General features: G+C 53.5%; 3 protein-coding genes across 12 annotated transcripts in view; 2 read left to right on the top strand and 1 right to left on the bottom strand.

Annotated features, from left to right (window-relative positions):
* Nucleotides 1-27562, top strand: part of LOC135972852 (serine/arginine repetitive matrix protein 2-like) — a 303518-nt gene that overhangs the window by 218387 nt on the left and 57569 nt on the right. The gene's annotated exons all lie outside the window — the stretch shown is intronic.
* Nucleotides 98-8790, bottom strand: SLC25A45 (solute carrier family 25 member 45). Of its 7 annotated transcripts, none has more exons than XM_065553042.1 (7): nt 8540-8788; nt 5556-5625; nt 4741-4784; nt 4000-4071; nt 3545-3730; nt 2743-3010; nt 98-2453 (listed from the first exon to the last, which is right to left on the bottom strand). In XM_065553042.1, the coding sequence occupies exons 2-7, from the start codon at nt 5590-5592 to the stop codon at nt 2185-2187; spliced, it is 876 nt and encodes a 291-aa protein (XP_065409114.1). In that variant the 5' UTR covers nt 5593-5625; nt 8540-8788; the 3' UTR covers nt 98-2184. The 7 variants fall into 7 exon arrangements, with proteins under 7 accessions (XP_065409114.1, XP_065409113.1, XP_023956018.1 ...); XM_065553041.1 differs by lacking the exon at nt 8540-8788 and adding an exon at nt 6212-6337; XM_024100250.3 differs by lacking the exon at nt 8540-8788 and adding an exon at nt 6060-6198.
* On the top strand, nt 6219-27431 carry FRMD8 (FERM domain containing 8). Of its 4 annotated transcripts, none has more exons than XM_042849673.2 (11): nt 6219-6351; nt 9793-9877; nt 10828-10995; nt 13818-13919; nt 14389-14447; nt 16068-16234; nt 18460-18678; nt 19064-19187; nt 19579-19725; nt 20128-20326; nt 20917-27431. In XM_042849673.2, the coding sequence occupies exons 2-11, from the start codon at nt 9793-9795 to the stop codon at nt 21036-21038; spliced, it is 1392 nt and encodes a 463-aa protein (XP_042705607.2). In that variant the 5' UTR covers nt 6219-6351; the 3' UTR covers nt 21039-27431. The 4 variants fall into 4 exon arrangements, with proteins under 4 accessions (XP_042705607.2, XP_005307973.2, XP_042705608.2 ...); XM_005307916.5 differs by lacking the exon at nt 6219-6351 and adding an exon at nt 8842-8980; XM_042849674.2 differs by lacking the exons at nt 6219-6351; nt 13818-13919 and adding an exon at nt 8842-8980.

Raw genomic sequence — 27562 nt, 5'->3', positions numbered from 1 at the left:
TCTCACATGTATCCAAGGCCAGGAGAAGCATATTCCTTTGCACAGTGATGTCTCCAATCTCTGCAAGCCCACTATGTATTCACCACCAGTCTGGGTATTGCTTTAATATACCAGGCCTTTAATCTCGCTCGCCACCGCTTCGGTTCTGACCTCATTTCTAAGAGCAGCTCTGCAGGATTGACAGAACCTGTGAGGCAGGCTTTCAAACAAGATCACAATGAATTTCAAGCATTGTAACTGGGTGCTACACAGACTTCCCCCTCCCCCCTTGACTGACAGGGTAGGGAGGAAGCATCATGCCAGGTGCTGCACAGACCTGGACCAAACTTGGGGACCTTCGTGCTGGGCCCTGCACAGACCATGACCGAGATCAGGACCGCAGTGGGTCGTGCACTGCCCAGCTGATCCCTGCCACAAAGATCTTCCAGTCTAAGTGGACAAAGGAATAATTATCCCCATTTTACAGGTGTGCAAGTGGAGGCAGAGGGAGATGAACGTTCGAGTAGAAGGCAGGGACTGAGAGTCAGAACTTGTGAGTTCTATTCCTGGCTATAGGAGCACAGTGAAGTCGAATGGGTTAGAACAGGGGGTGCTGGGCTTCAGCACCCCTGGATTGTATTCCTGGTGCTGAGCACAGTGGTGGGGTTTCGTGTGTTAAAGCAGGGGGGGCTGGGAGTCAGGATTCCTGAGTGCCATCCCTGGCTCAAGGAGCAGAGTGAGCTCTTATGGATAGAGACGGGGAGCAGGAGCCAGAACTCCTGGGCTCTATTCCAGACTCACTCTGTGAACTTCGGGGCATGTCCCTTTCCCGCTCTGCACCTTGGTCCCCAGCCTTTTTTGGCTCCAGCCATGAATTCCAACAGAGTTAGGAAGGGAGTGTCCAATCCTGGCCTGGCTTTCCCTCCATAGCAGTGCAGCGAACTGTATCATTCAGGGAGGAGCAGAGGATGCTGATTTCCCCCAAGGGAGCCTGCGCTCCGGCACCTTCACCGCAGCAGCAAAGGAATCCGTCAGCACGTTGTCGGCTTGCGTTTCCTGAGACATCCCCTCAGGAGGATAGGAGCAGCCAGAGGCGCCACAGAGAGCTGGCAAGGACACGGGGCCTGCCTCTCAGATCCGTCCCCTGCCTCCCCCCATGGCAGGTAAATGACCGGGGCTGTTCCATCACATCTATGGCAAAGACCCAGCACCCCAGGTGTTGTGGCAAAGAGCTTGTATTGGGGATCTGCCAACTGCTGGGTGGAGAGTGGTGTCTAGTGGGTTACAGCTAAAAATCCCAGAGCCAGGAGTCAGGTCTCCTGGGTTCTCTGTCAGCTCTGGCAGGGGAGAGGGGTGTGGTGTGTTAGAGCAGGGGAGGCAGGACTCCTGGGTTCAATTCCTGACTCGGGGGATATTGTCTAATAGGTTTAGCGCACCTCCACTGGTCTCTGCACATTGCAGCCTGCTCCAGGGTGGCAGTGGCAGGGTCTCTGTGCCCATCCAACTGGACTGGGCCAACAGCAGAGAGTTTGCTGACTGATGAGAATTAAGTAGATTTTCAGTTGCTATGGAAAAGCTATAGATGGGTAAGGAGAAATCCTCCTACTCCCAGAAGTCCTTCCCCCACACTGCTCTGCATATGGCCCCTCCTCCCCTGACATGCACCACTAGGCCCCACTCCCCTCCCAGAGCTGGGAAAAGAACCCAGCAGTCCTAACTCCCACCCGCTCTAATCCTAGATCTGGCATAGAACCCATGAGGCCTAACTCGTGGCTCAGTCATGCTGCTAAAAAGCACAATTTCCTGTCTCCTACCCACCCCTGCCCTACTCCTGTTTTCTTATTCCCTCTTTCATCCCCAGCTCCCAAGTCACTACTCCTCCCCCTCATCACTGACCGGCAGTTCCTCTCCCCGAGGAGCTAAGATGCATGGAAATGGGAAGAACCAACATCACTCAGGACATTTAAATCTAGGATGCAGCCTAACCTTGGGGAATAGATTGTAGGAGGGGTGATCCTGCCTTCCTCTCACAGTTGGTGCTGACCTCCATGCCCCAGCACAACGCTAGGGGGCGCTCTGTTGCAGGGAGCTGGGCAGGGGGCTCAGTTGGAGGTGCTCTCCAATGGCCATCAGAGCTGGCCCTCAGTGCGGTGATGGGGGGAGGGGGGGGAAGGGGGCCTGATGCTACAGGGAGCAGGGTGGGGCTCAGCAGATGAGTTTCAGGATGGTCTCATAGCTCAAGAAGGTCACCGCGTTGACAGGGAAGGCACGGATACAGTTCAGGGCAAGGCCCTTTAGGAAGACCTGGGGTCCCTCATTCCGAACGCTGATGCGGATGCAATCCAAGACCCCGTGGTAGGATACTCCCTTCACCCCGTCCATCTGGAGCCGGGCCTTGATCACGTCCATGGGCGTGGCTAAGATCCATGAGGCGGTGCCAGCACAGCCCCCGGCTACGAGAACCGTCATCGGCCCTGGGAGCAAAAGGGAGAGGGAAGAGAGTTAGGGTTCGGCTGCAGGGGCCGTTACCCCTCAGTCAATGCCATCCCCAGGGCAGTGGTTGGGGTTATGGTTATTGTATGGTTGTTAAACACCTGTCAGTTTCCACCCAAGAGGTGGCTGCATTATAGCACCCTGTGAAAAGATCTGTCTTAATTGTCTCTGGCCCATCAAAGCACTCACATTACGCAATAGGAATCCCAGTTCCCTACCGTCTCTTCCCCAGCAAGGTGGATTGTAGGGGGCTATCCATTTCCATCTCACCTGGTTCTTGCCCCTGCACTGTCATGGCCTGGCAGAGGCTGGTGTAGGTGAGGAAGTAGATGGCCATAGTGGGTGTATCTCGCAGCACCAGGGCCCAGGTGCCCCGGAACAGGCCCATGACCCCCTCCTTGCGGAATATGCTGGCAGCGCAGTGCACTGGGCCCCGGTACTGGGTTCCAGAGGCCCCTGCTGGACTCCTCAGCCCATAGGAGTGAAGCTGGTTCTGTAGCCGAACTTTGATCAGGTCAATAGGAGCCAGGACCACGGCCTGAGATTGGGGCGGAGTGGGTAGGGGGAAAAAAAGAGTCCCCTCATGAGTTCCTTAAGGAAAAATACTGACATGCAATGACTCCTGGGGCTGGAGAGAGAACCCCACGTGTCCCAGCTCCCATCCCCGCTTACTCTAACCCACTTCGACCCCACTCCCCTTCCCTGAGCTAGGATAGAACCCAGGTGTCCTAGCTCCTAGCCCCGCTTACTCTAACCCACTTCGACCCCACTCCCCTTCCCTGAGCTAGGATAGAACCCAGGTGTCCCAGCTCCCATCCCCGCTTACTCTAACCCACTTCGACCCCACTCCCCTTCCCTGAGCTAGGATAGAACCCAGGTGTCCTAGCTCCCAGCCCCGCTTGCTTTAACCCACTTCCCTTCCCTGAGCTGGGATAAAACTCAGGAGTCTTGACTCCCAGCCGTCCTGCTCTAAGCACTGGACCCGACTCCCTTCCCCTCCCAGAGGTAGGGCTAGAAGCCAGGAGTTCTGCTCTCTACCTCTGCCCTCCACATGAGCTGCCTGGTCCCTCACCTGCATCAGGCCAGAGAAGCTGCCAGCGGTCAAGACGTGGACATAGCTGGGGGGCTTGGCGCGGCGGTCGTGGTGGTGGGTAGCGCTCAGGTACAGCAGGGTATTGCTGTAGGCCCCGAACAGCACTGAGTTAACCAGGGCCACGCTCAGCAGTGGGAAACTCATCCCCTTAAAGAAGCCTAGGACCTGCAAGGCAAAGGGCACCATGGGGGATCAACGCCAGCCCTGGGCATATGTGACTCATGGCTCGGCGTGAGGGAGTGATTGGGGAACCCCTCTCCAAAGGCTGACACCCATGCATACACGCACACACTGCTCCCCCTAGCATACAGCATGGGGGCTGGGCTGATCTCCATCAGGGGCAGATGTGCAGACCCCAGCATGAGGGGAGCCTCTGAGCTTGGGCAGGGGTCTCTTGGCACTGCCCTAATACAAATAAATGTGCTGCCTCAAACCGTTTCATTGCGGTATGTTTTGATCATGCAATCCAGGATCCCCCGATAGCCAGACTGCGTCTGCAGCCGCACCTGGAATGAGACACCATCTTTAAGCAAAGAATTTGCAGGGAGATATTAGCAGCAGCAGTTTATGCAAAGGCCAAACTCCTCCTCAGAGGCATTTGGAAGTAGCATTTTCTAGCAGATTGGACTGTGGCCTGGGACTTAGGACTCCTGGCTTCTATTCACAGCTCTGGCAAGAGAGTGGGATCTAGGGAGTTAAAGCTGGGGGTGGGGTGCTGGGAGTCAGGACTCCAGGGTTCTATTCCTGGTTCTGCTATTGAGCTGGGGCAAGTCCCTCTCTGTGCCTCTATCTCCCCTCCCACCTTGTCTATTCAGACTGTGGACTCTTGGGGCGAGGGATTCTCTCTCACTGTGGGTCTGTGCAGTGCCTCTCCTGATGGGTAGAGGGCCCTGATCTCATTGGGGGGTCTGTGTAGTGCCTGGCCTGACAGGGTGGCCTGAACTTGGGCAGGGAGGGTCTGTGCAGACAAAGACCCCTATGTAGGTTAGGTCTACCATCATAAGAAATAAAGGAGTTAAAATAGCTATTGCTTGCCCTTCGAGGTGCTGGACACTGCTCTGAGCTAGCCAGTTCCCCAGCAGGGATGTATCTCCTCATTCTATCTATAGGAGAGAAGTTTTGCCTGTCCCTTCCCACCCCCAATCCCTCTACAGCAGTACCAGCTTCATATTCACCTTCACTGTGTCCACTGGGTACCCCAAGGCCAGCCCCACAGCTCCTGTGTCCAAAGGAAAAACAAGTCAGTTGGAAATTAGACCCCGCTGCTGTCCTGGTTAGGTGAATGGAACCCAGGAGTCCTGACTCCCAGGCCTGCTGCTGTAACTCACTAGGCCCACCCCTCCGAGGGCTAGGAATAGGACCCAGGAGTCCTACCCTCCTCCACACATCCATAAACACCCCACCGCCACTTCCTCTTTTTCTTGGGGATCCCAATGCTGCCGGCAAACGTTAAAATGGTTGAAAAGGACAGAGACCCCCAGTGCGAGACAGGGCTTGATTATTTTTAACTCACTTGTTAATGAGCAACTGGGAAGTGTCACATCTTTTTCAGAAAAAAAAACTGAATTTGGAACTTAAATTCCACTCTTTTTAAAATGCAACTAAATTGGGGAGGGAGGCCAGCCTTGTCATGGTGCAGCTAGACTGGGATTCAGGGAACGTGGCTTCATTCCCTGCTCCGCTACTGCCTCCCTGGGTGACTTCCCTGCTCTCTGCCTCATTTTCCCCCTCTATAAAGGGGACAGAATAATCTTTCATTTGTCTATTAATTTAGATTATAAATTCTTTGGGGGCAAAAACTCTCTCATTGTGTTTGTGCAGTGCCCGGCCCAATGGGGGCCCCAGTCTCAGTTGGCAGGGTCTGTGCCGCACTTAGCCTGGGGGAGGGGGTTCTCAATCTCATCTGGGGTCTGGGCAGCCCCTGACTCTGAATGGCAGGGGCATGTGTCTGGGCAGCACCCAGAAGGGTATGGATCCTTCTCATTCTTACCTGAAATCCAGCCAGCCACAAACTCCTCCACGGGCATGGTGAGTAGAGCACGCAGGGACTGTACAGGGCTCTGGAAAAGAGGAAAGTTCTGGTCAAAGTTAATCCATTTAATCCCTAACTTGTTCTCCTGGGTGCTTCAATCTTTAACCTGATTCTCCCCTGCTCTATGAATTGCCCTTTTCCCAACAGCAGTGTCCAGGGGCACACAGTGAAATGGAAAAGCAGGAGATTAAGCAGGGGTGACCATGCAGAGTTAGCGTAACCGGAGGAACTCAACTGGTGCCGTCTCTCACTGAGATTAAGGGCTGGGTCCACCAGCTGGTCTGGCTGCTCCCCCCCCACCCCCCAGGGCCTGTCCTCCTCCAAAGGGGCTGGAGCTCTGGGGGCCCCCTTTCAGGCCCACACTCAGGGCTGGATTTTCCAAAGCCCTTCATCCTTGGCACACAGAGCTTCTTAGATGCTGAATGAAATTCACGCTGTGCCATTTTGAAAAACAACTCTCACCTCAGGAAGATTCCCAGACTGAGAGAAGCGCGGAGCCTGCTTTCTATGACGGTTGCAGCTGTAAGTGGCTTGCGACGGGTTAGTAAATGACAGCAGGCTGTGCTGAGCATGTTTCAGGATGGGCTGTTATAAAGGCCTGTTCGGGTGCTTACCGGGAGGCATTTGGACGCAGATCCTTACAACGCTGGAGGCACCCAACTCGTGGAGGCACAATTGCAATCGGGGACGGGGGTGGTTTTTGGCTTTCCTCTGAAGCATCGGGGATCACCTACAGCTGGAGCAGGGATAACAGGTAATGGGGCCTGCGCTCTGAGGTTTCTCTGTTGTAGCTGGCTGGAGGGTGGGTCTTGTTCAGGGTGCAGCTGATCACCTGATGTGGCAGCAGGCAGGAATCCTCCCCCCCCCAGTGGCAGGGACCTTCTTTTGCCTTCCTCTGCAGCATGAGGCGGCTGTTGTGCTCATCAAGGTCCTACCTAATCAAGCTCCCCATAACGCCAGAGACCCTGGTTCTCTCCTGTTCTCTGCATGGGGCTCACAACCCCTTCAGCCAGGGGTGGGCAAACTTTCTGGCCCGAGGGCCACATCTGAGAATAGAAATTGTATGGCGGGACATGAATGCTCACAAAATTGGGGTTGGGGTGAGGGCTCTGGGGTGGGGCCAGAAATTAGGCGTTCAGGGTGCAGGAGGGGGTGAGGGCTCCGGCTAGGGGTGTGGGCTCTGGGGTGGGGCTGAGGAGTTTGGGGTGTAGGAGGGTGCTCTGGACTGGGACCGAGGGATTTGGAGGGCGGGAGGGGGTCAGGGCAGGGGGTTGGGGAGAGGCTCAGGGGTGCAGGCTCTGGGCGGTGCTTTTACCTCAAGCGACTCCCGGAAGCAGTGGCATGTCCCTTCTCTGGCTCCTATGCAGAGGCGCCACCCCTGCAGCTCCCACTGAAGTGCCGGAGGGGGGCCACTGGAGCACGTAGGAGCCAGAGGGGGGCCATGCCGTGGCTTCCGGGAGCGGCCCCTGACCCTGCTCCCCAGCTGGAGTGCCAGCGGGAGCTTGAGGGCTGGCGGGCTGGATCCGGCCCACGGGCTGTAGGTTGCCCACCCCTGCCTTAAACTCTTGAGGGTGGAAATGTTAAAGTCATTGGGCTCAACCTATGACTGTCTGGGTGAAGTTTAAAGTCCTGGGATATTCAGAAGATCAGACTAGATGATCTAATGATGCCATCTGCCCTTAAACCCTAGACACCACTCCCCTCCCTGAGCTGGGGATGAAACCCAGAAGAAGAATAGAATAGAATATCAGGGTTGGAAGGGACCTCAGGAGGTCATCTAGTCCAACCCCCTGCTCAAAGCGGGACCAATCCCCTGACAGATTTTTGCCCTGATCCCTAAATAGCCCCCTCAAGGATTGAACTCACAACCCTTGGTTTAGCAGGCCAGTGCTCAAGCCACTGAGCTATCCCTCCCCCCAGACCCCCTGCTTTAACCACTGTATCTCCTCCTATCCCACAGCCAGACAGAAAGCTTCCCCTCCCCACCCCCTGACAAAGCAATGCGCCTGCACCGTTTTTCCTAGCCAGGATGAAAGCAGCTTCCACAGTCCTAGGCCAGTGCCTCCATCCCAGCACCCCCCAGCTGCCTTTGCAAACCTTTCCTCTCCCCCTAACCCAAGGCCCTGAACTAGTTTGCAGCAGGTGGCGTGTGCAGTGGGGCACTAACTGCAAGCTGCAGGCATGGCCAGACCCTCGCAAACCAGCGCTACATCTTGTGCAATGGCCCTTAGCAGCTAACCCTCCTCTCTGCACCCCACGGGCAGACTTACCCCATGGTGGTGGAGGGCGTAACGTAGCCGGAAACTAAATCTCATCGACAGCAACCTTGTTTATAGACATGCGCAGAGGTTCCACAAGGACTCCTCGTTGTTTTTGCAGATACAGACTAACACGGCCCATCATATCAAGAAGTGGGCTGTAGTCCACGAAAGCTTATGCTCTAATAAATTTGATAGTCTCTAAGGTGCCACAAGTACTCCTGTTCTTCTTTTTGCGGATACAGACTAACACGGCTGTTACTCTGAAACCCATCATATCAAGCTACCACTAGAGGGAAGCAGACACCTACTTCAGTGCACTCGTCTAGGGCAGGGTCTGAAGACCCAAACTGAGATCAGAGTCCCCAGTACGCCCAGTTAATCTTGACTGAGAGCAGGGTAGGGCCCATGTTGTGCCAGGCGCTGCATGGACCCTGACTGAGACAGGGGCCCCACAGCCCCGCACAGAGACCAGGGCCAGGTCCCACTGGATTCTGCTCAGACCCTGACTGAGGTTGTGGCCCATGTCAGGTCACGTGCTGCACAAACCCTGATCCCGGCGAGCTGTGTGCTACACCCACACAGCGGACAGTCCCTGTCCCGAATTGCTCCCAGCCTAAGAACTACCGGGGGGAGGGGAGGGGACATAGAGGCTCCCGCGTTGGCAAAGCTGGGAATACTCACCCCTGTGCCTGCTTGTGATCTGTGCCCTGCGAGCGAACGCCTTCGTGCGGGGGGACTGGGTGCAACTGGTGGTGTCTCGCCTGCTGCAGCCCCTTTTGCAGGGCAGAGCCAGCCCGTTTATCTGCCCCCGTTGGCATCGCTGGCTCTGACGGGTTAACGATTCAGTGTGGGGTTTGGGGGCCCCAGGTTTGTACCTCGGCACCACAAACCTGCCCGGGACCAGGTTAACCCACAAGTCGAATTCCGGTGCGGGCGCCGCCGCCAACCGTCAGGCGAGGCGAGGCGTATCTCCGTGACGTCACAGCCAGCGCGGGCGGGGATTGGGCGGGACATCCCTCCCTCCAGCTTCCGGGGCTCGCCGCCCGCGCTGCTTCCAGCTGCACAGAGCCAGGCAGGCAGCGGGAGAGATTCGGGCGGGCGGCGAGCGACGGCGCCATGGAGGTGAGAGGGGGGGTTGAGAGGAGATCCCCTGGGGCTTTCCGGGGGTCTGGGCTCCCCTCCACCCAAGGGATTCTCCAGGCTTCCCGCTCTGGGGCCCAGCACCCCCTCCCCACCAAGGAGACTCTGCCCCCCGCGCTCCGAGGCCCCTCCCTACCAGTGCCCCACACTCCCTCCAACCCAAGAACCCAATGTTCTCCTCCCCTGCTCTGGTGCCCCGCACCCCTCTCACACTCGAGACCCTCTGCTCCGTCCCCACAGGGGACCCTCTGCCCCCTGCTGTGGGGACCTGCACCCCTCCTCCTTGAGCCGGCTCCCCCTATGGCCCAGCACCCCCTCTTCCAAAGGGCCATCTGGGACCCCGCCACCCATCTAGAGGGCTCCCAACCTTGGGGGGCCATGCAGAACCCCAGGATCTCCCGATTCCTCCCCCACAAGGCCCTGGGATATCCCTGGCTTCCCCCCAGGGGGCTCCCCGCCTCCCCCCATCCACTATCTTCCCCCCACCCAAGGGTCTCCCAATGCTGTTAAGATACCTAACTAGTAGGCCCTTACACTTCTACTTGGAGGCTCCTATCCCCCTACTTGTGTCCAGCGTTGCCCTCCTCCCCACCAGCCCAGGTTCCCTGGTGCTTGGCTTCCATCTATGCCCTCCTCGAAGCCCCTGCTCTCGCCCACTGGGGTGTTTACCCCAGTGTGTCTCCCCTCCCGCCCCGAAAAACCCTCTCTGTCTGGGGGTGCCTGTCTGGGGATGTTTCTGTTGGTGACAACCCCCATCATGGTCTGAACCCCCCCCCATGTTTGTGTGTCTGCAGATGGAAGGAGCAGATGGGGCTGCAGTCCCCCCCAGCTTGGCCGATCGCTCCCATCGAAGCAGCATCTCTTCCATGTGTGCCCGATGTAGGTGATATTTGGAAGGCAGGTGGTGTCTCTTAGAGGAGAGTGGGTTGTCTGGTGGTTTCGGGTCAGGGATTGGGAACTAGGACCCCTGGGTTCTTTTCCTAGCTCTGGGAGGGGAATGGGCTCCTGAGTGGGGGGAGGGGGTAGAGAGGCAAGACTCTTGGGTTCTGTCCCAAACTCCAGGACTGGCTTTACTAGAGTGTCTCACACTTTGTAGCTTGTGTAGGATGAACTCATTACACACCCCGGGCTCCTTACGTCTCTCCATTTCCACATCACCCCTTCCCCCCAGCTCCCTGTATGCCATGCCCCCATCCTCCTCTACTTCAGGAACTCCCTGCAACCCCATTCCCTTTTTCCCCCCATGCCAGGGGCTGTATATGGCCCCCCCATTTCTCCCTTTCCAGTTTTTGTGACTTTTTTCACCAAGTTCTATAGGGGGCTGCCTAGAATATTACTGGAATTAGACAGAGTTGAGTATAAAGGTTGATGTAAGCCAACTCTTGGGCCTCCGTTGAGTCAGCTGTGTCATGGCTATAGCAGGTCAGGAGTTTTTCCACGCATTGTTTGTCACCCAAAGATTCAACTTTGCCAAAACCAAAACTGTTCATGAAACAGGGTCAGTTTTGACAAATCTCCGAGCTCAAAAACTTTTTGGGAAAATAAACAATTTTGCGGTTAACAGGGCTGTGTTGTCTTTTTTGAACCAGAGAGTTCTGGGGGTTTGAGTCAAAATGATGTGTTGTTTGGAAATTTTAGCAAATATAGATTTAAAAAGATCGAAATTGAAATACATCAAAACTGATCTGGACTGAAATTTTTTTCAACTCTTCGGTTTGTGAAAATGTTCATGTTTTTGACTTTTTATCTTAGTTTGGGAAGAAAAATTTTTTGGGGTATCAAAAACTTTCATGAAACAGGAAAACTGTGACCCTCTGCTCTCCTCTTAGCGCTGGATGTCCTGGTATATCTGATTGATGATACTGCGGTGCAGCTGAGTGTGGACAATCTGATGTCTGTCACTGTTCATGAGCTACATCGCATCGTCCGGGAAGCCCTGCAGCTTCCTGAGTGTGCCATGGAAGTCTTCGCTCTGTGGCTCATCTCTCCCTTGCTTGGTAAGGTGCTTGGTACATTGTCAGGATCTCTTATGCTACACCCTCTCCTATCACCCAGGGGGGCCTGTGCACAGCCTCCGCTACTGTTGCATTACCCAAGACTTTGCAAGTCTCATCACCCACTTTTACAGGGGAAACTTAGGCACAGAGAAGGGAAGGGATTGGTCTGAGGTCATGTGTAGAGTCATTGGTGGAGCTGGCAATGGAACCCAGGGGTCCTGACTCCCAGTCCCCTCCACTCTAACCATTAGGCCACTCCTCCCCTCCCAGAGCGGGGAATGGAACGCAGCAATCTGGTTCCCAGCTCTGAGCACTAAGCCACAGTCCCCCCTATTGCTAGGGATAGAACCCAGGAGTCCTGACTCCTGGTCCTGTGCTGAAATCATTAGCCTGCCCTGTCTTTCCACTGACAAAGTATTTATCTGCTTCTCACTTCGCATTGTCTATTCTGGATGTGGTAAATGGTTGCTGTTTGATTTCAGGTAGGTTGGAAATATGTCCCTTGGCTGTTGTGTGACTCAGCCATTGTTTGTTAAAATAAATAAGGAATGAGGAAACTTCCTGTATCCATCCACCTGTGTTCCTAAATAGAGGTTCTGAAATGCTTTCTGTTCTAAACAGCCTCAGCGCCTCACCCCGGAGGTGGCCGCATCTCTGTGTTGAGCGAGGGAACCCTGTATAAACATCACCCCAGAGGTGGCTGCATTTCAACTGTTGTCAAAGCAAATGGTCTGTTTGTAATAAAGTGCTTTTGGAATCTGGCTATTGTTTATACAGAGGTCCCTCAGTGGGTACTGCGGTACGGCTACTCCTAGAGTGAGCGTATGATGTTACACTGATTTACTGTGATGAACGCTAGTAACATTCCCTCTCTTGCACACTTCCTGGACAATCATTTGCTTTAAGTGCAACCAGGATCCCTGTGCAAAAGTCCTTCAACTGGCTCTGCCCTGTGGTGCCTGAGCCTCCAGCCGGAGGGGTGTTAGCAGGAAGTGTTGAATGGCAGGCAGTGGGTTAATCTGGGGCTGTTGATCCTGAGTCTTCCCAGCTGGGAGCATGTCGGGAGCAGAACGGAAACTTCCAAGGAACATCCAGGCAAAATGAATCATTTCATGGCACGGTTCCAGCTAGCTGGGCTGATGTCTTTGTCACCTGACACGCATCTGTTCCCTTATCTCCCATCAGCTTCCCATCCCTAGCACATCACCGCTGTAACCTGTCAGATGTTCCTTGCTTACTCTCAGACCTCCCCCAATCTCCCCAGCCTGCTGGTTTTCATTGACCCTCTCCCAGTAATGTCTGACTGTCTTCAAAACTTAGCATCTCGGGCTTTTTAGCAGATGTAACCAGTATTGCTGGGTTTGATTCCCTCCAGTGTGAAGGGAGACTGGGAGTCAGGGCTCCCATCAGTTCTATTCCCAGCTCTGGGAGGGGCGTGGGGTCTAGTGGGTTAGAGCCCAGAGCCCGGAAGCCAGCGTTACTATGAGTACAAGGTGTTGCATCTGTCATTAGGGCTCAGTCTCTGTCCAGGTGCCTAGATGCTATGACTAAGACTACGTTTTAGTCACAGATATTTTTAGTAAAAGTCATGGACAGGTCATGAGCAGTAAACAAAAATTCATGGCCCGTGACTTGTACTATATACCCCTGACTAAAACTTGGGCCATGGGTGCTCGGGGCGGGAGGGGTGGGATGGGGAGTTGGGGGGAGCGGGCCACGGGAGCTCAGGGGGTGGGGGGAAGGGGAGGGTGCTTGGGGCAGGAACTCCACTGGTGCTGCGGGGGGAGGGTTGGCAGGGCTGGCAGGTTCCTTACCTGGTTCCGTGCAGCTCCCCAGAAGCAGCCAGCATGTCCCTGCAGCTCCTATGGGGGGGAAAGCCAGGGGGTCTCTGCGCTGGCTCTGCAGCTCCCACTGGCCAGGAACCGAAGCCAATGGGAGCTGCAGGGGCAATGCCTGCAGGCAGGGGCAACGCACAGAGCCTCCTGGCCCCTCCGCCTAAGAGGTGCAGGGACCTGCCGGCCGCTTCCAGTCCTCCCCACCCCTCCCACAGCCTGACAGACACACAGCCTTAGCTATGCCAACAGGTGTGCTATAAAGAACTGCAGGAAGTGGAATATGCTTCAAATCAATGAGTTTTTGGGGTGTGGTTTTCCATCTGCCAGTCTCCATTGCCACCTGTGCTTCTGCTGCCCTCGGTTAGCAGCACCGCCTCCCCCTGTGGCATCCCAACCTGCTGTGTGAATGGCCTTTGCATCTCCTGCTTGGGACTCCGATGGTCAGGAGCACAGCTGTTACCCCTCCTCTGCACCCTCCCCCTGGTCTGTGGGGACAGAGGGAGCATTCACAAAGCGGGGGGGGGGGGGGGGGAGGGGGGGGGGGGGAGGGGAGATGAGTTCTCCCATCCCACCCCACCTGCTGACTGTCCCTGGGCCCTGGCAGTGATGATTTTAGCAGGTGCTTATAAGTGGTCCAGGAGGGCTGGTCTTTTATTTCTATTACAGTAGTGCCTAGAGGACCCAGGTGACAACAGGGCCTCTTTATGGGGTGTGCATTATTGGTAGTATGACGGTAGTTCCTAGAGGTCTCAGCCAAGATTGGGGCCCCATTCTGGGGTGTGCATTATTCATAGTACTGTGATTCTGTCCTGATGGCTGGGAGGAGAGTGGGGTGCAGTGGGGGCTGGGAGCCAGGACTCCGGGGTTCCACAGTGGTATTAACACCAACTTTGGGCTGTAGCTGGGTTCCCTGGACAATTGACTCTGGGTCTGGCTCCTGGGCTGTAGGGCTGATGCTCTGTTAGAGACTCTCTCTTTCTATCTTAGAGGTGCAGCTGAAGCCGAAGCACCAGCCATACAAGCTGTGCCGCCAGTGGCAGGAGCTGCTCTTGCGTTTCACTGATTGCCAGGAGGATGAGATCATGCAGGGTGCGTGTGTGAAGCTTCCTCGCTCCTTTCTGGCCTGCTGACACCCCCACCTCGACCTTGGACTGCCCTCCTCCAATGGCTGAGCTCATACTGCCTGGCTTAGTTGTACGGGGGGTGGGGAGTGTATGCCAATGGCTAGAGCTGGGTGTGTGTGAAAAGAGCCAGGATTCCTAGGGGGATGTGGTCAAGTGGTTGAAAGCTTTGGGAGTTAGGAATCATAGGTTCTAGTCCCAGCTGGGGAAGGGGAGGCATCTAGTGGGTTAGAGCAGGGAGTGGCAGTCAGGACTCTGGGTTTCTTGGGGAAGGGGAGGGAGTCTAGTGGGATTGGTAGCTGGGATTCTAGGGTTCTCTTCCCAGCTCTGACCTGTGTATCCGGCCTGGCTGGCTCCCCAGTTTCCAGGAGGCAGTGGTAAAGCAGACTCTTTTGGACCATGTACATGTCTTTACTGGGGTCTCTTTTGTCTCCCAGATGAGCCTTCCCTGCAGTTCAGAAGGAACGTGTTTTTCCCGAAGAGAAGGGAGCTGCAGGTGAGCACGTGGGCTCCTATCTGAGTCTCCTCTGCTGGTGTCACTCACCTCTATGACTGTGTGGCGAGGCCTTTAGCATATTGATCAACTTCTTATTGTTTAGCCTCTGATTATCTGTGGAGTTAAGAGCCTAACCCACTGCAAGCCCACAAGAGATGGGGTCCTCGGGAAATCCCAGCCTTGTCATTCGCAATTTCTGTTGCAGTAGCTCTGCACAGGTGTCCCCTCCCTGGCAGCCCAGATCGTGGCCCCTGTTGTGCCAGGCACCGCACAGACTATCCCCCACCCAAGGTGAGGGCCACATCATGTGGGGCACTGCATGGGTACATGCTGAGAGACAGTCCTAGAGAGATGGGGGATTATTTTTGCTGTTATACAAATGAGGAAACTGAGGCACAGAGAGGGGAAGTGACTTGCCCAAGGTCACACGGGGGAGTCAGTGGCAGAGTCAGGAATAGAACCCAGGTGTCCTGCATACCAATGCCAGGCCCTAAGACCATTCCTCCTACAAAAACATCTGTCTCTAGGCTTTTGTAAAATCTTGCTACAACCAACCCGGTGTTCCGGACTTTGTGTCAAACTGTCAAATCAGTCCCTCTGCCTCCTGCTCTGGTTACTTAGGCATCATCTACAGCGGGAAAGTCACATTGGTTAACCACAGATTTGAATTCTAACTGGTTCCAGCTCCTCTGGAGATGTTATAAATTCAGTTTAATTTAACTCTGTTCCCGGTGCCATGCAGCGAGAGACTTAAGCAGCTCAGTCTGTTCATTTTACTACAAAACAGATTGAGAGAGGATCTGTTAGTATGGGGTATCTTCATGGGGAGAAAACCCCACATACCAAAAGGATAGAACTAGTTGGGAATTCGTCAACAAAATGATTTTTGTTTGGAAAATGTCAGATTGTGGAAACCAAAACTCTGCAGAAACCCCTTTTGACACATGTAGCAGGGAAAACTTCTCCAGGCCCAGGAGAGCCACCAAGAGAGAGGCGGGGCAGTAGTGCAATGGTTAGGACACTTTCCTGTGATGTGAGAAACCCTGGTTCAAGTCCTTGCTCTGCCAGATTTAGATTGGGAGCAGGGTGTTAAATGTGGGTCCCCCACATCCTGCACGAGTGCTTCAATCCTAAGGGGCGGGCATGAGAAATTTTGAAAAGTTTTGGTTTCGTTCTCCCATCGGAACAAAAACAAATGTTGAAACTTCAAATTTTTCCATGCAATGGAATTGCTTCCCAGCCAGCTCTGCTACAGGACTCTTAACCTAGCAGAGAGAGGTAGAAGAGGAACCGAAGGGTGGAAGTTGAAGCCAGACATGTTCCAATTAGAAATAAGGCACCAGTTTTTAACAGCGCAGGTGATTAACCACTGCAACAAATTCTCAAGGGGAGTGGCAGAGTCGCCATCTTTGAAGCTGGAAGAGCTTGATCGGGGACTGGGCTCAATACAGGGGTAGCTGGATGGAATGTAATGGCCTGTGTCAGACGGAAGACAAGACTAGATGATCGACTGAGCCCGTTTGGCCTTAAAATTAACCACCCAGGCAGCCCAGCTTGAGCCAGAGGTGGAACTGGAGCCACCCTCTGGCCTTAGTTTTGATCACACCCTTTGGCCCGCAGATTGAAAACGAGGCTGTCCTGCGGCTGCTCTACGAAGAGGCCAAGTTCAACATCCTGGAGGGACGCTACCCGTGTGACGTGGAGGACTGCGAGCAGCTGGGGGCCCTGGTCTGCAGGCTGCAGCTGGGGCCCTACGACCAGGACCAGCATACGGCCTGTGCCTTGAAGTAAGGGGGGGAGGGAGGCATTGTCTAGAGCAGGGGCATCAGTCATCTGGAGGATCAGCCTTTTAACTTTGGGCTGGAGTATAAACTCAGGGCTATGTACTCCCCTTGGATGCCCAATAGATCTCCCATTGGTGTTGGTCTGGCCCTGGGAGCAAGGGGAGAGCAGTCTTCATGCAGTTACTGGGGGCTGTACGCTTGGTAGCTTGCGTAGGCCAAGCGCATTGCACAGGGGCTCCGTACATCCCTCCACAGTTCCCTATGTGCCACCCTCCATCTCAGGGGCATCCTCTCAGAAAAACCCTTTCCCCCATGCTAGGGGTTCTGGATGCCACGCAGTCCCCCTACCCCCATATCAGGGTCTCCCATTCTCTTCCCTGTGCCAGGGGTGTGTGCATGCTCCTATCCTCTTCCCCATCCCCTCCCCCCTTATTCTTTCCGTCTGGGCAATTAGTCATTCGGGGTGTCAACATGTTACTCTTGGGAGGATGAGCAGAGAGAAGCAGGGGTGGTGGTATGCTGGAGGCATTAATAGAGCCATCAACAAATTGTTTGATTTATGCACAAGTGCTTGACACTGGCTGTGTAAATCAAATGATAGAGGCTCTATGTGTCCCCCATATTTTCCCCTTGTGGTTTTCTCCCCAAATCCATTGGGTTCTGGCCATAGATGCCTAGAACATTTCCTGAAATTTTGGCAACGATCAGATGCAGCAGTCAAAAACTATTGTTACGTCTATACAGAGAAATGCCATTGAGTTGAGTGTAGAGGCTTTGCAAGCTGTGCCGGCTACATTTCTGTTCCTGCATCCAATATCGGTCCAGGAGCAAAGCTGTAGGCTGATCATTGCTTTCCCACTTTGGTTCTTCATTCTCCCATCTTCCTTTCTCTTTCTCTCCTTGTTTCTTTTCTCCCTTCCCTACAACAGTTGCTCCCCACCTCCTCTCCCTTTCCATCTGCTAAAATGATCAGCCATGGAATAGTCTGACACTTGTCATCTTAGAGCTCGACCTCCAGTGAGATTAGTGTGTGTCATGGGGAATGGACCCCTTAGAGTATCATTAGAGACTCAGGTGTGTCAGTTACATTCAGGGCAGTTTTCCCTCCCCCACCCAAAGCAATTGGTTCAGGCTCTCTGCAGACTCAGGCAGGCCTGACTGTGTTGCTTGCACTCAGGGCATTCCCCCCAATCCATCTCTGAGCTATTGTGTCGCGCTCTTGGCAGACTCAGGCAGGCACTGTGATATCAGTCACACTCCGGTGACATTGGGAAGCTTGAGTTTTTGTACCATTTGAATGTTATGCAAGCCACAAATGCATCATACAGGCCACGCTTGGTCTGCAGGCTGTATGTTTGACATCCTTAATCTAGTTGAGTTTACTTCCCTCCCAGAACTGGGAATGGATCCCAGGAATCGTGGCTCCTGGCCCCCTGTTGCTCTAACCACTGGACCCCACTCCTTTCCTGGAGCTGGGAATAGAACTGAGGAGCACCAGCTCCTAGTCCCACTGCTGAATGTGCTTTCCCATACTTGGAGTGATGCTAGGGAATGAAGATGAGGCAGGTTTCCCCCACTCTGTGCAGCTGGACACACTCCTGGTAGGGGGTCTGCTGATCCCACACAGCTCACTCGCTCCCAAAGAATGTAAGATTGGCTGGGATCCTGAGCCAGGATAATGGCTCATTGTCCCACCCAGCAATGCTCTGTCTGTGGGGCAGCTTATCTGGGCTTGCTTGTGAACAATGGTGCTATTCAGTGGGGTGGTGCTTGTAGCTGTGCAACACCCACCTCTCCTGGTGAGTCTAGTCGCAGCTGTTTAAAATGTGCCCTCCACCAGCCTGTCTGTGCAGAACGGAGATGATGCCAGAGATGTACTCGTAAATATTCTGTAAGCTGTGATGCTTCTGATCCTGACCGTGGCAGAGCTTGGAATAGAACCCAGGAGTCCTGGCTCCCTTCCCCTCCTTCCTCCCCTCTAACCACCAGACCGGTGGTACCCACACAAGTTACAATCTCAGAGGGGGAGCTGGAGAGGAGGGGGGATGGTTAACCGGATCAGGAGGCTCTCTTAATGGGGGAGGGTGGAATCTCAGTAAAGAGGGTTGGGGGGGAGGGAGGTGTCATAGCCCTGGAGTGGAGGGGCTGAAGGGGAGGGAGCTGTCCTAGCCTGGGGGCTATGGGGGGGCTGCTGCCCCCCTGTTCTGAGAGCTGTGCTGTCCCTGCAGGGAGAAGCTGGAGGCCTTCCTGCCCGCTCACCTGTGCCGGCGGGGGCACAGCCTGCTGACGGCGCTGTGGAAGCGGGGGGCCAAGCAGCCAGCCTACGAGCAGGGGCTGCTCCAGGCCTACCAAGCAGTGCGGGAGGAGGCAGCCTGCGAGGAGCCTGAGGCTCTGCGCCAGCACTACCAGGCCTATCTGCAGAGGTGCCACCAGCTGCCATACTATGGGTGAGTCTGGGCACTTGGCAGCTGAATAACCTGGTAACTCCTGCACCTGTCAGTATGGGGGAGGAGGGGGGGGGGGGGAGTGGTGTTTGGCAATCCCAGTCCAGCAATCCCACCATCTCCCCCGTTCGCGGTCTGCCTAGGCCCCTCAGGCAGTGACCTAGTTGTGCAAGAACCATTTCCTGGCCGGAGCATGACAAGATCTCACAATAGCGCCTGTATCTTTGCTATCTGTGAGTCGGAGGACATGGGGGAGGAATATGGTGCCCAGGGGGACAAACCCCCAAGCCTTTCCAGTTCTGTTAGTGAGTGCTTGTGCAATCCGAGCACTTCCCCGTGCGAGGCCTACCTGCCCTGGTGCAACGGGTGTGTGTCTCTCTCTCTCCAGTTGTGCTTTCTTCTATGGGGAGATAGACAAGCCAGCCCAGGGCTTCCTGCACCGGGGAGGACGCAAGGCAGTGTCGGTCGCCATCAGCCTGGAGGGTGTGTACATCATGGATAGCAAGGAGAAGGTAACGCTGCTCAGGGTATCTCCAGTGGCGGGGGGTGCATGAGAGCTGTGCACAGGGACATGGCTGGGGGATCCCCCATATCCCACAGCGCCTCCTAGTGCTGCCCAGATCCCCCCTGGACCGCCCAGAGCCCCCTAGTGCCGCTCCCCACACACTCTAGCGCCTCCTAATACTGCCCATGTGTGTGCTGTTTTCCACCCTGCTGAGCCATCCAGTCCCCCTGCTATGGGGCCGGATCACAGCCAGTGCCCCCTAGAAGGGAAAGACCCCATGTCCCATTCTCCCCCCTCCGTCCTCCCCCCTCCCCCACCCCCCAAGCTCTGGAGCTGGATTATAGCTGGCACTCCCTGGGAGAGAAGGGTCCCATGCTCCATCCCTCTTTCTATGGCAGCACGTCTTGCTGGGCCTGCGGTTCCAGGAACTCTCCTGGGACCACACGTACCCTGATGAGGAGGAGGAGCACATCCTCTGGCTGGAGTTCGATGGGGAAAATGAAGGGACCCTGGTCAACAAGCTGCTGAAGGTTTACTCCAAGCAGGTGACTGGGATCTCTGGGTTGTTTTCGGTCTCTGGGCCCCATCCAGCATCTGCCTGCCCCACGGAAGCTGCCAGCGAGCAGCAGGGGGTATAGTCAGTGCTCAGAGCAATGCTCCCGTCACAGCACTGGCCATTTTCCCCTACTGGAGCCTGGATTTGTTTCACAGGCAAAAAAATAACCACCGGCCTGGGAACAGGCTCTTCTTGGGGCTGGGTTAGAGGGGGAAGTCTCCAGGTCCCATTCCCTGAGCCAGCCAATCCCTCCTGCATTGGGCCCGATCAGACTTGGAGCCCCTATAGAGGAACGGCCTCCTGTCCCATTCCCCACCTCCCTGACCCCGCCAACCCCCGCTGCGCCCTAGTGGGGAATGCCCAGCTGACCGACAACCCCTTCTCCCTGCAGGCAGAGCTGATGAGTGGCCTTATCGAGTACTGCCTGGAGCTGAACACAGCAGCGGAGGCATCGGCCCTGGAGAACAGCACCCTCCAGAGCCCCACACTGCCACCTCTGGCCAGCAAGCAGCGCCCCAAGCTGAGACGGCAGAACAGCGTGGTCTGCAGCCGGATCCAGCACCTCGCCACTATAGACTACATTGAGGATGGTAAGGGGGTGGGGGGTTCATCCTGGGGTGCTGCACCCAGCTTGTAGCCACAACTGGGTCTGCCCTGCCCTCTACCAGTCCTCTGGAACCTCCTGTATCTCTCGCTCGAGTCACCCCCAGTGGAGTCTCATAGCTCCATTATTACCCCCAGCATTACCGGGGGGACCAAATTGGTGGGTGAGTCAGTGGCAGAGCCTGGGATAGAACCCAGGGGTCCCAGCCCCCGCTACTGTAATCCACTAGACCCAACTTCCTTCCTAGAGCCAGGGATAGAACCTAGGAGTCCTGACTCCCGTTCCTCTGCTCTAACCACTAGACCCTACTTCCCTCCGGAGCCAGTGAGAGAACCCAGGCATCCTGGCTCCCAGCTTCCCCCACCCCTTCCCCCAGTATGGCTAGAACCCACAAATCCTCCCTTAAGCGCTGCTGTGACTCTCAGGAGCTGTGTCTCGGGGGAAGCAGTCATTTTGTTAGCCATTTTCAGCTCCCACCATTAAGCTGTGGCCCTGTGGAGTCCAGTGAGTGAATCTAGGGCTGACTTGTGCCTGTATCTCTCCTCCCCACCCTCTTACCCCCTCCCTGGGCTCCAGGTAAAGAGATCAAGCGTGTGAAACCCAAGCGGACGGCCTCCTTCTTCACCCGCCAGTTCTCTCATGGCCCTACCTCCTACTCAGCTGTGCAGGCTCCAGCGGAGAGCCTGGAGCAGGGCTGAGTGCCGTCTTCGCCGGTGCACAGGGAGCAATGGACCGATCCATCTAGGGGCATGCCCTGTGCCCAGCACGCTGGCTCTCCTCTGAGCTAGGATGCCTAGGTGCCTCTCTAAGTTATTCTGTGTTAATTTATACCAGTGGGATCCCAGCTTGCTGCATCGAAAGTCCTGTCTGTTCTCTCTTCTGCAGCCATTCCAGCCTGAGCCCTCGGGTGCCTGGGCTCCTCTGGTTATGTTGCTTTGAGTGTTCACTGCAGCTGGGCAGTGACACCCCCTACCTCCCCTGGGTGGTGGAAGCCTCCCGGTGTGGTTCTACTGTATCCGTGCTGGCACGCCACCGTTGATTTCAGTTGGCACCGATGTACATGAGGGGAAGAGCAGCCATGCCACCTCTCCGAGCCAGTATTGCTCTGAGATCATCTTGCCCAGCCCTCCGCGCTCCTAGGCCTCTGAGAGCTGCCCTGATGGAGAGCGCGCTCTGCATCGTTCCTGCCCCAGAGCTCTGAGTCTCTCCTCCGGGGTGAAGTGTCCCGTCAGCACAGGTTCACGGAGTGCAGGGCCAGAACCTGATTCCATGTGCCCAGCAGTTCAGCACATCAGGGTCCTGCAGCACCTCGCTTGTCCTGAGTGGGGAACTCTCCTGTCTCTGAATGTCGCCTCCCCTTGAGGGGAGGCATTTGTCTGGTCTCCTGTGCAGGGCGGGAAGGGCTGCGCGGCGTTGGTTCATTCCACATCTGATAGAATGTTGAGATGTCTTGGCTATATCCCCTGGTGGGTCGTTCTATTTTCAAACCTGTGTGGGAGTCGGATGGGGAAGGGGGATAGTGATTCTGACATAACCCCGCCTGCGTTTCTGGGTGAACTGATTGCGTAGCAGCTTTAAGACCTTTTGCAATTCAGCTCGGGGAGTCTGATTTCAAAGCTGGCCTCGCCTCTGGTCCATGGCTAATTCAGTCCAGGAGAGGTAGGCACGAAGTGTTCAGTGAAGTGAAGCGGGGAAGATTGCTTTCCTGCTGACGCTTCACTGAGAAACGGGCCTCCTGGGCCTATCAGCTCAGGACATCTCACCGGCCCTAAAAATCCCTTCTTGGCTTCTGCATCTACTTCCTGCCCCAGGAACGCAGCCCGTTTTTTGGAGGGGTTTGTATGTATCGCCCTTTCTGTTGATGGGATATTTTTCTCGATGGCTGGACAAGTGAGTTGCTGGTGCAGGAAATGGGTGACTCCCCCACATGAAGCCTTGTTCAGCTGTGAAGGAGACACACTGGGGTATTAACACAAAGGCTCAGTAATTGACTGCAGCAGGTTTCCTCGCTGGATGTGCAGCTGTTGGAAGAAACAGGCTCCTTGCCTTTCTGAGGCTGCTGGTTGATCTATTTCAAGTTGGGTGTGGTGACATATGCCGGGGTCCAAACAGCTTTGCCTTTCCATTCAGTTCAGAGAGGCTGTTTTGAACAACTCAGCCTGTGTCTGTGGTTTGGACTTGAGCCAAAGGGGTTTAGATACACCAGCCCTGTTAACTTTAACAAGAGCTGTGCATCTAAATCTCTTGCTTCATTTTTGAAAATCTTAGCCTTAAAACCCCAGCACTGCACACTTTCCTGTGGGTGCTTTATTTCCCTAATGGGGAAGAGCTCTAGTGGGTGCTTATTAAATGACTGTGTTGCTTATTAACCTCCCTCCCCCTTTTTAAATCTGCACTGTGCAATCTAGGGTAGGTAGAGACCTCCTTTTAATATGGGAAAAAAACTTTCAGGGTGGGATATTTAAAGGGACAGAGGGGATTTAGTCTCTGAACTCCTGTTGAATTTCACTAGGAATTGGGTGCTGATTGGAAACCTTAGCCTTGCTTACTGCAGTGCTGCTTGGAGAGTGGGAAGCAAGCTGAGAGTGTGAAAGTGGAATAAGTCAATTTCCCCATCTAGACAACCCCTTGGTGGCTGGCAGTGGCTTTGTGTGCGTGGGCAATCTGGGGGAGGAGGGACATCACCCAGGGGTATTGAGAATCTTAAGCTACACAGACCTGTCAGCTACACACCTCAGCTGCACAAGCACAGCACATGCTGCTGGGCTCCCCAGTCTCCATCATGCACGTCACCTTGGAAATCTCGCTCCTATGGCAGTGAGGGTTTTCCAGGGATTGTACCACAACAGTTCGCTTGTTGCCTGCTCAGCACATCGCACCAGGGAATCAGATGTTCCTGCTCGTGGACTGAGCCTGGGTGGCAGTTCATTCCCCTGCGCTGCCTAGAGAGGGTAAACGGCCATAAGCTATAAATCTAAACTGCTTATCCTGTGTTAGCGGCACTTGTGCCAAAAAAGCTTTGCCTTCTTCCCCCAGGGGTTGGCAGCTGAGCCCATGGTGCGGTCGGGGTGAGGCTGGCATTTTGAGCTCAGTGTCTTAGATTTCCAAAGGGTTTCAGACAGCAACTCCCATTGAATTTCAATGGGATTCCCCTGCACTCCTTTGGGAAAAACACTAGTCCCCATCTGTTGGCTTTGAGCACTTGTCGATGCCAATCCAGCATCCAAACTGATCAGCAATCAGACTGCTTGGAGGGGGGGGGATTGTCAGTGCCTAAGGGGTTGAAGTGTTCATCTCAGGTTTCCCTTGGGGATTTCCAGGTGGTCTTGTCCTCAGTTCCTTTGGGCCCTCCTGGCATTGCAGTGTCGCTAAGCGCTGATGTTGCTGATCCAGTGGCAGCAGGAGTGGGAGGCGTAGGCAGACTTTCCTCTGGGGCAGAGTTTGTTCATGGATCGTAAGGTAGAAAGATGGAGTTTTTCCGTGTGTACCAAGTGGCTTGGCTGGTTTCAGAACCTGTTTGACAGCAAAAGTGTAAGGTGGGGGGGAGATTCAGTTTGGGGAAGGGAAAAAATTAGGCTCCAATTATTTTTAGGGTTGGCTGGAAAAGCTGCAGCACTTAGAAGCAGGCCAGCTGCTTTGCCAGGGCTGGCTGCATTTGCACCCAAATGGCATGCAAAGCTTTGGCTCTTATCAGGGACAGCCTGCGTGTTGGGAGGGCTGGACTGGTGCTGACGGAGGCGTTGATGCAGCAGGCTTTTCGATACGGCACGGTGGACGCACCAGTGGGTTAGCTGGGCCCAACTAACAACTTGTCTAACTTCCCTCTGGCTTTATAGCATGTGCAGTCCCATGATTAGTGTATTTCTGGAGCATGTGCCATTGCCTTAGCGTGAGGTCAGTCAATGACTCTAGGGGTTCTCCAGCTAGGGCTTGGATCCAAGTGTTGGGCTCTGTCCTTCTCATCTCTGTGGGAAAGGTGGTCTGCTATGGGGACTTCATAAATGATTTCGCTCCAGCCTTAGGTTCATCTGGGTCCTGGTCTGATTTCTAGCTCTGCCAGTCAGTGCTCTGGCTCCAGCCGTTCTCCCAGTATGATGGCACTGCCCCTTCTGCTTCCAAGCCATGTTTGTGATCAGCTCTGGTTTTCCCCAGTGTTGTTCTGACCCAGTTAGCTTCTTGCGCTCACTTTGCACTAACAGGCGCCAGAGCACAAAGGTGCAGGACAGCGGTGAATCTAGTTCCAAGTGCTGAATGGAGCGGAGGTGGGGGTTGCTAGTGATCTGAGTAAAAATAAAAAATGGTGCAAAAAAATACAGGGCATGATCCTGTTTCAAACTGGGGGTGGGGCTTAGAACTTTCCCTGGGGTACCTAGCAATTTCTCACTGTACTGCAGAGTCAACATGTTAATGTGAGCATTGAAGTGGTACACCACAGAAAATGTACCAGTTTCATAGGGGTAAAAGAAAAGCATGCTGGTTAAAGGTGATAGCCACGTTCTCTGGGCAGAACTCTGATACCCATATGCAAAGGCTGGGCTCTGTCTTGTGCTATGGGACTGAAGCACAAGGCTTTGTGAGACAGACATGAATTCTTGCAGATTTGGAGTGGAGCACAGGGGGGATAGTTTTTCTCCTGCAGTGTCTGAGGTCTGGGAAGTGGATGCAGGACGGAGCTGGGTGTGCAGAAGGAGACGTGGAGGAACTGCTGCAGCTGTGAATGAGCCACAGGTCAGCTAAACACGAGGGCTCTGGATTTCAGTAGTGAGTTTGGGGGAAGTCCAGCCTGAGACTCCTCCAATGGGACTGGATTTTCAAAGGGCAGGTGCTCAGCAATTCCTGCAAATCAGGCCCCTTTTAAGGGTAGCCAAAAGTTGAAGCACCCAAAATCCTTAGTCACTGTTGAAAACTCTTGGCTGAGGATCATTCATGTTAAACCTGAGACACCCAGTGTCTGAACCCTGAATACTCTGAGCTGTTATGTCAGTAGAAGGCACCTTGAAGCATCTTGTCTCTTTAATGCCGCAAAAGCCTTCAAAGCAGACAAAATGCCTACGTTCTGCATCTGATACAAGGTTCACTGCAGTGCCAAGTGGGTGTGAAACACTGCTGGGTCCTTGCATGCACTCGGGTAAAATTGCTACATGAGGCTGATGGAACCAGGCCCAAAGTATTCAAGGTTCCAATCCCCCTCTGCGATTGGATTCCGGCTGAGTTGGCGCTTTGGCCAGTGCCTGTTTTGTGATCAGCTTTGGGGACTGCCATGGGGGCTGTTAAAAACGCTGAGCTTGGCCTTCATTCTGCACTTCCCGTTCAGCTTGTGGTTAGCAGGTTGGGAGGGGCCACGGGAGAAAATAGTTTGCCTCTTAGCCATTTGCAACTGCTAGTGCTTGCATAACTGGATTCCTCCTTTTACTAGGTCATATGTCACATCCTTCTGAAAATGATCCCACAGTTCTTGTTGCAAACAATAGGAAGACTTTTTAAAAGCCCCTGGGTGATTTTGGAGCACAAATCACTCAGAATTGCCTGATACTTGTGCTCCTAAACACCAGGCCATGCGTCAAAATTCCCCCCTTAATGATTAAAATTGGGCAAAATGTTTTTGGGGGTTTTTTTGTTTTTGGTTTTTTTTAACCCATTTTATATTTTTTTCTCTTAAGGGCAGTTAGTTACAAGTCAGTTTCACACTGAGGTTTTCATACTCTAGCACAATGGCTGCAATGTTTTGGGTTTGCAAGATTTTTTTTTTTTTAATAATGTAAACACTGCTGTTGGTTTGAGGTTTGGCTAAAAACGCAGGAGGGGGTGTTTTTTAACTACACTTGGGCAACCTCTGGACCCACTTCCTCTCATTTTTGGAAGGCAAAGGGCTACTGTTTTGGTTCACAGATGCAAATAATGCCCTCTAGTACTTTACAAATGATCATCTGGTGTGTCTTCCTCCTCCCCTTCCCCCGGTATATTTCACAACAGCTGCAAGAAGACAGCTTTGTACTCTGACGCACTTGTCCAGATCTTCACTGAAGCTGTGCTGTTTACAGCACCTGGAATCACTGTGTTGATTTAGACCAGCTGATGTTCTGGCCCATTATCAACATAAAACTCCATATTATTAACATAGGTTTTAAAAAAACTTACAACACTAACTAGTTGCCACATGGAGAATTTGGAAGAGCCACTATGTTTTTCACAATTGATCCTGTGTCTCACTTTTGCATTTACCATTAAAGTTAAACTGGGCGGTTTCCCTTTTGGGCATCAGTTCACTTTCTCCTTCTGATGCAGTTGTACTGTATTTGGGTCTCTGAATGCCATTTAAATCCAAATAACTTTGTCACTGACTTGTTTTATTTAAAAATTCCAAAAAATGTCTATTCACGCCAGGCTCTGTAAACCTTCCCCTTTGTTTTGTATAGAGTGAATTTTGGGTTCTGTGCATAAGTGTTCCTTTCATTCCAGCCTTCTTCTATGTTTAATTCTAGAAGTCTGTGGAGTGAGATACATATTTTTCATTCTTGGCAAGATTACATGTCATGTTTTTCTGGTGCCATGATGCCTTTCGAGATAAAATTGCCAACATGTGTCTTAAACCACAATCAGTACAGCTGGGTCTAAGATCAGTATATGCTCAGCACTTTGTAAATATGTCTTTAAACGCAGTGCCATGGAAGGAAATTGACTGAAATGTATTCTCTCTGGTAGCCAGTAAGCGAATAATTCTAATGTTATCTGGAGGAGTTGTCCTATCCAGGCTGAATTCTGCCCTCAGAGACCTGAGTTTGTAATGGAGAATCAAGCCAATAATCATTATACACATCTGTCTGAACTGTATCATTCTGTTTTGAGCTCATTGTATCTTGTATCTGGAAGTGTTAATTCTTTTGTGTGTGTGTGTGTGTGTGTTTGTGTTTGAATTCCCCTGAACTGGAAATATGTCATACCTATCTATGATATGCAACACAAAATGGCCTTCTCTTTTTACTGATTTCTGTGTGGATTTCATTTTTACAAAAAAAAATGGTGTACATACTAATATTTTTCTTTTGTATGCTACAGATCACTCTTATAATAAAGAGGCTGTTTTCAACAAATAAGGTGCTAATTTGAGATCTGCTTATAAAAGGTATTATCTAAGAAGCCAGGTGTTAAGATGGGCAATGTTAATTACAGCATGTGATTGAGAAAGGGAGGAGAGAGCTTGTTTTCAAAGTTACCCCATTTC

The sequence above is a fragment of the Chrysemys picta genome, chromosome 7 (assembly GCF_011386835.1).
Source record: "Chrysemys picta bellii isolate R12L10 chromosome 7, ASM1138683v2, whole genome shotgun sequence".
Lineage (NCBI taxonomy): Eukaryota > Metazoa > Chordata > Testudines > Emydidae > Chrysemys > Chrysemys picta.
Note: the sequence above shows the minus strand (reverse complement) of the source record. Positions and strands in the feature narration are given on the sequence as shown.

Bases quoted from the DNA above. Each gene is read 5' to 3' on its own strand.
- FRMD8 (XM_024100249.3), top strand. From the start codon at position 9,775: ATGTTTGTGTGTCTGCAGATGGAAGGAGCAGATGGGGCTGCAGTCCCC. The intron at 13,920-14,388 runs GTGCGTGTGTGA...TTTGTCTCCCAG, and splicing joins GGAGGATGAGATCATGCAGG to ATGAGCCTTCCCTGCAGTTC. The intron at 20,327-20,916 runs GTAAGGGGGTGG...CCTGGGCTCCAG, and splicing joins TATAGACTACATTGAGGATG to GTAAAGAGATCAAGCGTGTG.
- SLC25A45 (XM_065553042.1), bottom strand. From the start codon at position 5,592: ATGCCCGTGGAGGAGTTTGTGGCTGGCTGGATTTCAG. The intron at 4,072-4,740 runs GTGAATATGAAG...GTCTCATTCCAG, and splicing joins ACCCAGTGGACACAGTGAAG to GTGCGGCTGCAGACGCAGTC. The intron at 2,454-2,742 runs GTGAGATGGAAA...TTTTGCTCCCAG, and splicing joins AGTGCAGGGGCAAGAACCAG to GGCCGATGACGGTTCTCGTA.